This window comes from Vitis vinifera, chromosome 4 (genome assembly GCF_030704535.1).
Source record: "Vitis vinifera cultivar Pinot Noir 40024 chromosome 4, ASM3070453v1".
Classification (NCBI taxonomy): Eukaryota; Viridiplantae; Streptophyta; class Magnoliopsida; order Vitales; family Vitaceae; genus Vitis; species Vitis vinifera.
In genome coordinates, this window is record NC_081808.1 from 23128093 (window position 1) to 23137855 (window position 9763).

At 31.0% G+C, this 9763-nt stretch overlaps 1 protein-coding gene across 1 annotated transcript; it reads left to right on the top strand.

Moving 5' to 3' along the window:
* Window positions 1-1681: 1681 nt before the first annotated feature.
* LOC100262562 (WAT1-related protein At1g68170) lies at window positions 1682-5269 on the top strand (the record flags this gene model as incomplete). Its single annotated transcript, XM_002271924.4, has 5 exons — window positions 1682-1803; window positions 3019-3265; window positions 3363-3515; window positions 4801-4952; window positions 5035-5269. Coding segments are annotated over 5 exons (816 nt in total), but the record flags the coding sequence as incomplete, so codon positions are not given.
* Between the last annotated feature and the right edge of the window lie 4494 nt (window positions 5270-9763).

The window sequence follows — 9763 nt, forward strand, 5'->3', positions numbered from 1 at the left end:
GTACCCGTCCTCCTGTCCATGCCTCCACCAAGCAAAGCAACCAATGAAACTTCTCAACAGTGTCCTCCATTAGCATGTGGGGATCTGAGGCTAGCAAGTCCAAAAGGGAATTCGGAAAATTGAGACCACAATCACTTGATATGCTAAGTTAAGCTAATAATCTCGTGATATTAAAAACTCCCTTCGCTCTGATATTTTTCTCCTTCTTTCATCCCGAAGTCCAGCCCATGAAAAAGATGGATGTAGCCCTCTGGAATGAAGGCTATGAGTTGAAGTAAAGCTAGTGGCTGAAATGCTTTTAAGAGAACTCTCATAAATGCTGTCGGGCCAACAAGGATTTCCACATTTACCATCATAGGCAATTGCAAATGTGTGGTGATAATTCAAATGGCAAAGCCTCTGAGTGGATTGCCACATTTAGATCCACCACGTAGTCATGAGCCAGTGAGTTCAAGTTTTAGGTTATGTTTGGCTCTCAGAAAATATCAAGAAAAAAAATACAAAATACAAAAAAAAAATAGTTTTTCATGTTTGGTTTCACTATAATTTTTTTAAAAATAAATATAATTAAAATTAATTAGAAATTTATATATTTTAAAATTTTTTAATATTTATATAATAGAGGAAATTAAGTGAAATAAATTTTAAAAAATATATAAAAATAATTTATTGATTTTAAATCCATTGTTTATTTTTTTTTCATTTTTTCTTTTCTTTCACTTTTTCCTTTTATTTTCTTTCCCTCGTATTTTCTCATAAATTTTCTAAACCAAACATAGCATTAAAGTTTGTCTGGCTTATAAATATACTCATTTGGTTTGAGTTATGAAGACACTCAAATCATCCAACATTCCTGAAATATATAAGCAGCTTTCGTGTTTGTCTTAGTTCTACATTGAGACATTACATGGCTGGAAAGTTGGTATGCCTTTTCGAAGGGCTGAAACCAACGATAGCAATGGTGATGATTCAGATAACATTTGGAGGGATACACGTCCTCTACAAATTAGCTAAGAACGATGGCATGAGCATGAAAATCATGATCGCCTACAGAATGATCTTTGCCACAGCTTCAATGGTTCCTCTTGCTTTAATCTTAGAACGGTGACTTCTAAAATATCTTTCCATAGTTTGGTCTATTTTTCATTTATTTTTTTTTCCCATTTTGCATCAATGTTCGCTTAGTACGATTCTTTCCTTCCTCCGTTTTCTTGGTTCCTCATGTAATCTAGTACGTTTGTAGAAGAAAAAGGAGTGGATTGTTGAAAATATAATACCTAGGAGATCATACTAAACATTCTGGCTTCTTGTTTTCTTGGTTCCTCATTATAATCTAGAACGTTTGTACAAGAAAAAGGGGTGGATTGTTGAAAATATAATACCTAGGAGATCATACCAAACATTCTGGCTTCCGGTACTAGTGTAGGAGATTAATCTTCCATAATGTCTTTTGATTTTCTTTCTTTTTTGTTTCCCCGTCAAACAGGAACTCTAGACCAAGATTGACAGGACGAATCTTCTTCCTAGGTTTCATCTTAGGCATGTTTGGGTAAGAAATAATTACAGCTCGGATGCATGTACTTGGTTATTTCCTCTAACTATATTTTCTGCAAAACCTTTTATTAATTATCGCAAATTTACTCTCTTAACAATCTTCTTAACTTACCTCGGACGTATTCATTTCAGGGGCTCATTAACCCACAATTTATATGTTGAGAGCTTGGTTTTAACATCTGCAACATTTGTAGCAGCAATGACTAATCTTACTCCTGCTCTGACATTTATCATGGCTATCATTTTAAGGTAATTGTCTTAAAGTCATGGTGATCTCTCTATGATTAATTTCATTTGAAATGAGGAGAAAATTATCTCAATCATTTTCACATAGGTTTTTTACATGTTGATGGAAAAAGAACTATCATGGTATTGGGAGGCAAAAATGGAAAACATCAATCACTTGATAGAAGTTGGTGGCTTGGAGCAACTATTATTGTCATTATAGTTATGATGTTGTTGTCACGGCTCTGAAGAAAATGAAAATGGTCTACCAAATAATCATGCCTTAACATAAACTGCACTTGGTTTGGCTTTATTGCTTTCCTTTTTTCGGTGATTATACTGTATGGTACTGTATTTGGCATGACCAATCCAAAAGGACTACGGATTATTTGATTAAGTCACAAAAAGTGAAATTTTATGTAGTCGCTATCTTGTAAGAATCAATTGGCATGCTTGATTCTACTTGTAGTTTAATTTATTCATTTTTTTTATATAAAATGTTAAAAAATGGTATTCAATTTGTTTAAATTTTTAGAATATGATAACAAAAAAAAAAAAAAAAAAAAACTAAAAGTATCAATAATTTTTTATTCTCAAAATTTAAAAAAAAAATAATTCAAAAACATCATAAAAGCATGAAAGAGTTTTTTTTTTTATCCTGTGATGCAATTATGAGACATGTTTTTGTATTTTATTTAAAATAAAATTAACACTATAAAAAATATTAAATATTTATAAAATTAAAAATATTTATGCTTTCGATTTGTAAAAATAAGAAAAACACGTATTATTATATATGTATGTATATATTCATATTTAATATTAATTGAAAATCATACATCTAAGTATTATTTTATGAAATATTATGTACATATTATTTATTTATTGAACTACAAATTATGTTTTTAATTAACTTTTTTTTTTTGCTTTGCAAAGTGTGTAATATAAAAAAACTAAAAAAAAGGAAAATAAATAAAAAATATAAATTTATATTTAATGAGATACATATATCTTATATGTCAACTTAAAATTATTACATCCCACGTACAAAAAGATGTAGAAAAAAGATCGGATAATATCTCATTGCTTTACATAATCTATAAAATTGAATATGAGACATGATGCCATCCTCAACCAAATACATAATAGGTTATATTATTTTATCTCTTATTTCATACCAAATATAGGGTTAAGTATGTATTAAGAAATAAAACCTAAGCTCTTGCCTTCTATATTTAGGATGGAAAGATTGGCAATTGGAACTGATGCTGGAAAGGCTAAAGTTTTGGGCACTATATTGAGCATAGGCGGTGCAATGATTTTTACATTTTACAAGGGAATTGGGATCAATGTGTGGACGACCAACATTAACTTGCTACATCATCATGCCATGACAACATCAAAGCAGACATCGGCAAAGGAAGCATTGGGCGCATTGCTGGGTGTGGGCAGTGGTGTGTCTATCGCAATCTGGATGATAATCCAGGTGATTTTCCTTTTGAGATTTTAATCTCTACATGCCAGCTCCCTACTAAATTAGAAAATTGTTTCTTATTTTCTTTTTACCCCTTTTGTCTCATCAGGCAAAATTGAGTAAGGTATATCCACCTTACTCTGCCACTGCTCTCACGTCTATATGTGCATCAATACAGTCAGTGGCATATGCAATGTGTACCGAGGAGTGGGCTGCATGGAAGCTTGGTTGGAATATTAGACTTCTCACTGTTGTATATACGGTAATGTCCGTCCTTCAAATTATTGTGAATTTGCAAGGAAATATAAGCAAATATAATAAGCATTTATTGAGAAAGGCTAATAGAGCTTATGCTTTTGCTTCCTACTAACTATCTGGGTGATATTTTAATTTACACTTAAGCTTTGGCTCGAGTTGAGCAACACATCTTTAACTTATGAGAACTACAGATCAGATAAATTCATATGCATGTGGAATTAGGATAATCTTTGAATAAGTGTAAGTTTAAATTAATTTCATTTTCCAAAATGTTAAGGTTATGTTTGGATGTCAGAAAGTTTAAAGGAAAATGTGAGGAAAAAAAAAGGAGGAAATGTTTTAAAAAAGAAAAAGTAAAGAAAATAAAAAATAGATTTAAAGTTAAATTATTTTTATATATTACTTCAAACCTTTTTATTTATTTATCTTATATATAAATATTAAATAATTTTAAAATATATAAATTTTTTATAATTTTAATTATATTTGACTTTTTTTTTTGCATTTTCCATGGTAAAATCAAATATAAAAATAAAATAAAATTTCTTTTGTATTTTCTTTTCTAACTCTAGTACTTTTCGAAAACAAAGGTAGCCTAAAGGAATGATCTCTTTTATATGGAAAGAAAAAAAAAAAAAACAGGAATCACACTAACACTGTGAGTGTCCTTAACTTTTCTATTAACACATTGCTTGTCCAAACAAATAATTCATGTAATGACACTTGTCAAATTTCTTCTATAAATATTTAATTGTTATAGAAAGGAAAAAATTGCATGAACACAAATTTTCAATACAAATAGTATAAGCATTAAAAAAAAAGAATCTCAATATTCTAATTTGTTGTGCTCTAATTTATTGAGATTTTGATTTGATAGGGATATAAAGAAAAGTGGGTATTGCTTTTATATTAATATCCTTAATGAAAATAACTTTCTATTTGATAATGGAAAGTGTGATTAATACTTCAATAAACATTTTTAAGCCAATAGAAAAAAAAAGAAAAAAAAAGAGGTTACAATAGCTTTACAAATGTACCATCAATTAGGTGGTGTCATGTATATATCTTTACATTCCATTATTTATATTTTGATCTCATTTGCTTGTATCTTTGTAATTTGATCTTATTGATTTGAACTATCATTCAACAATTTAGATTTTACTATACAAATTCAATAATTTGAATTTAGAGTTTAATATGTATCATTTTGGTAGCTTAGCATTTTCCTAATTTAATTTTTTTTCTCCTATTTGCATATGAAAATAACATTTAAAGTTGTTGCATTACAGGGAGTCATAGGCTCTGGATTGATGATTGCACTAATGGCCTGGGTTGCACGGATGAGGGGGGCGTTATTTATATCTTCTTTTTACCCATTATTGCTTATTATTGTTGCAATAGTTGGCTCGTTAATGCTAGATGAGTTGCTACATTTGGGAAGGTTTAGATCTATACTACTCTATTTTATCATAAAATAATTCATTTTGTGTTCTTATATGAATTCATTTTATTTCTATTAATAGCATATTAGGTGCGGTGTTTATCATATTGGGCTTATACAGCGTGCTATGGGGAAAAGGCAAGGAGACGATGGAAGCAACCCAGCTTAATCCATTGAAAAGCTCTAAAGACTCGGAATTAAGAGATGTTACTGTACAAGGCTAATTTGATGTTCACAATGGAATTGCAAGTTATATTGTTCTCATCCGGTTAGATTTTGTGTAGAACATACTAATATTAGATGTGGCTAATGTTGAAAATGGCTTATAAATATCTTCGAATATATTTCTACAAAGTTGTTTTGTAGACACCACTCCTATCTTTGGCCTAAATTTTATTTGATAGGACATGACAAATGTTTGGTGTAATCTATTGTTGTCTTACTTTACTAATTGAACGACACTGAGGTGGGGGCAACCCTCATTATAATGACCACCAATCATCACCATCACCACCAATGCATCATATTGTAATCATGTCATTCTCTCCATTTCTCTCAATGATGGGTGATCTGAGGTAGAAGAAGAGAAGGTAGTTGTGAATGATTAATGTCATATATAGCATTCTAATGAGGGCAAAAGTCACATTTTAGCATTAAACACACTTTCCAACTAGTTATTTCTATACTCTGCCTCACAAACACTTTATTTTCTTCAAATTTTCATTTAATCCTTTATGTTTTCAGCTATTTTCATGAATAATGAAAGTCATAAAAACCATTTGGGACATTCCGAAGACAAGAATGGAACATGAACGAAGTTAAAGAAGTGAAATGCATGAAGTTTGGTGGTGCAAGTCTATTTCAACCAATAAAAAATTTGAGGTTGGTTAACGGGGTTAAAGGGATCCAGATGAGCTCAATAAAATTTCTTAAATTATTTACTCATTGAAAATCAATCTCATCAATTTTCATAATATTTGAACATTGTTTACCTATGCAAAAATATAAGGAAAACTTAGATGGAAAAATATGAGAAGTGTTGAAGGAGCCAAGGATTCTTGAGAAAATTGCACCAAGATGGTGCCACCTTAAGCCGTGTTGCCATTTTTCCTCTTCATGCTGCAATTTTAAGTTGCAAAAGTCAACTTTCTGGGAAAAGGGTCCAAGATGACACCGTATGTCCTTATGTAATTTCTCTCTCTTTTGGAAGTCATTTTGTGCTCAAAAAAGGGCCCACCATTTTTAACTTTCCTATATCATCATTGGATCTCCCATCTTATTTTTTTTATCTCTACATGTTATACCACTTAGGGAAATATTGGAGCACCTATATTGGAGACCCACATGTAGGGTTTGTTGAAAAAAATGGGCTTTCCCACAAGTGTAAATCAATGGAAGCAATATAAATAGAATAACAGAAAATAAATGAGCACACAAGATTTACGTGGTTCCCTCAAATAACTTGAGGTACGTCCACGACGACCGGTAGGTCAGTTTCTTCCACTATCACCAAAAGAGTTTACAAAGTGGCCAAAAGGCATAAGCCTTACAAACACACCAAGGTGTAAATCACAAGAGGAAAATACCTCACAAAAGTAAACCAAATCTCTAAGAACAAACCGCAAGAAACCCCAAATATCAAGTGAAATTCATTACCCACTTGAAGAACAAACTTGCCGATTGTGTAGCACCAAAAATGGAGAAGGAGAAGGTTGATTTTTGTTTTGAACCAAAAATGGTATCCCAAAAGTCTTCTTGCCAACCAAGATGATGGACCAAAGGAAAAGACAAAAGACTTGTAGTTTTTTTTCTTTCCTTGAAGACTTCAAACCAATCTTGAATATGCCAAGAGTCATGTGCTAACCAAGGTGTTGGCCAAAAATAGCAAAACCATATTTAGTAAATTTAAGAGTCCCACAAAGGAGGGAAACCCAACAGGGTTTTGGGAGGAGACTTGGTTCTAGAAATGCTACCTTCTTTTACCACCATTTTGAGCTATAAAGGTCCATGTTTTGGAAATAAAAAATAAAAAATGGAATCAAAGATATGCTACCTTATGCTTTGGTGCCATTTCAACTTCTTCTATTGCCATTTTAGTTGAAAGCTCGAAGATGATGTGAGCCCACTATTTTTAGACCTTTCCCAACTCACTATTGCATCTCCCATCTTGTTTTTTATGCCTCCATGTGGTATACCATTTAGGGCTACATGGAAAAACCCATATAAAATCATTTTTTAGTAAATGAAAAAGGGGTCTCTTGGGGAGAGGATCGTGTTCCAACTTGCTTAATTACTGTCTTTATTTGCTTGATGTTTTGCTCATTTTATTGGTTTTATGTAATGTTCCAAACTTCCCTTTATTATATTTGATTGTAGCTATTATAAAGCTTTTGGTTTTATAGAACTTTGAAGTTGAATATTGGATTTTTAATAACTATTTTCTTATGCTTTGATTTTGCTCTTAATTTTGGTGTCATCTTTATGGCTTTTGAGTAAAAGTTTAGGTTAATAAGAAGGAGGTCCCTAGAACCTCCCTTGTGCCCATGTAATGATTTTCAAATCTTAGGTGTTTGATGATAAATTCAACTTATGAGTTGAACTCTTTTATTTTCAATTATAATACCATGTCTTGATTATTGGAATTTGGAGTTTAAGGGACCCTTTACGGGTATCCCAAGTGTTTAATGGTTGAGATTTATTTTGACCTCATTTAGTCATTATTGAGCTTTTAATATTATGATTTAGCAAGAAAATGGATAGTAGAGGCTTCAAGGATAACAATATGGTGGTCTAATACTCAAGTGTGAAACATTGAGTTCGAATAACATGGTTTACGTTGAAAACCTCTCAATTAAGAATACCCATAGGTAATCTCAATTGTGGTGAGTGGATTAAGGATATTTTCATGGAAATAAGGAAGCCTAAAGAATCCCCTAATTCTCATCTATTTTGCAAGAGTTTTTTTTTTAAATTCAATTTTAGCTTAATTTTATTGAAATTTCCCTTATTTTCACAAAAATTCATTATCTCTTTTTTAAATAGTTGAGTTAAAGAGTTTTTGTTAAAAAAATTTATTCATCTTCGAAATCTTTCCATCTCTTCTATACCCCTAAGATTGCCTCCCTATGCTTTGATGCCTGGCTCATTGGATATTAAAATTACAACTAACTCCTTGTACTTAGGGAACCACAATTTGACATATTGATTTGAAAGCGGTTAGTGAACATGAGCAAAGAAAGTAGGTTAGGGCTTGAAAATAGAGCTCTACTTGGTTAAAATACTTTAGTTGTATGAAAATTTATTGCTAGTCTTGGACTAGGAATTTCTTGTCCCTATTTAATTATTGTTTTATTTAATGTTGGTGAGTTATAATATTGCATTTAAGCTTAGGGATGAGTCCCAAATGATGGTGGTCAAATGCTATAAAAGGCTTAGCTTAATCTCATTGGACATCAATTAGTTTTCATATAAGAGAGTCAAAGCTTGACCTATAATTTGCTTATATGCTTCTTTATTACTTGTTTTGATGCTTAATATGGCATTGGCCTTTTGTTGTTTCAGTGCCTTGTTATAAGTTGAATCCTCGATGACATATTTGCTTAAAATAAAACACATTATGTTTTTGTTATGCCTATTAAATTATTATCATATTTCTAATATTTGATAAACTACATTTATGATATTTTTCTATAATTATTCATTGGAATCGACGTATACTTTTCTGTACTAATTTATTATAGTTAGTGGATAAAGCAACTTTCCTACTTCTAATTATTATCTTAACAATATTGGTACAATATCAAGATTACAAACAAGATGGTTTCACTTAATATAACTCCAGAAAAGTAAAACTAATTCGAGGTCGACACTTTGTGCAAATTGGACAAACCCTTTCCCTCATATCTACACCAAAGCCATAATAACTAAAACTTTCTCACTCATTTCTTCCATCTACACAACCAATCATGTACACATGGAAAATAGGAAAAAATAAAAAAAAAGAGAAATCTAAAAAACTAGAAAGGTAGAAATTTAAAAGTCGATCCACATTTACTTAATGAACAATGTTTAATTATGAATGATATAAATTAATAAAGTACTTTGTTTTCTAAAGTGCTACCAAACTTATATTTTCAAATCTTAAGCATTTGTATAATTTGTCTAATGTGATGGAGAATGATGCATTTTGAGCCGTCATAGCAAGGATATGTAGAAAAAGTACTAGTTAATGAATGGTTCCCACTTTGCTTCAGTTGCCTAAATAATTTCAAAAAAATAAAAAATCTGAATTCAAAATCTCATAAAAGATTAGGGTTATCTTCCTCCAATCAAACAAAAGAGAGAAACTAGAATATCTACACAAAACTCAAGATATACTAAAGATGAATATAATACAATCATGATGAGCAAAACTTCTAAATGAATTGGACATGATCATTATGATCGAAATCACTAAAGATGAACTAAAGATGATTGCAATGTGGTCATGATGATCAAAATTTCTAAATTAATTGGATGTGATCACTATGACCAAAATCACTAAAGATGGAATGAAGAGGACTTAGGACGTGGTCATGATGACCATGACTTAAATACCTAAACAAATTGGATGCAATAACCATGACCAAAATCACATAAGATGGAAAGAAGATTACTAGGACATGTTTGTGATGACCAAAATCTCTAAATGAATTCATCGTGGCTGTAATATCGAAAATTAGTAAAGATGAATTGAAGATGATGGGACATGGTTGCAATGATGGAAATCTCTAAATGACTTAGAAGTAGTCACCATTACTAAAATTACTAAA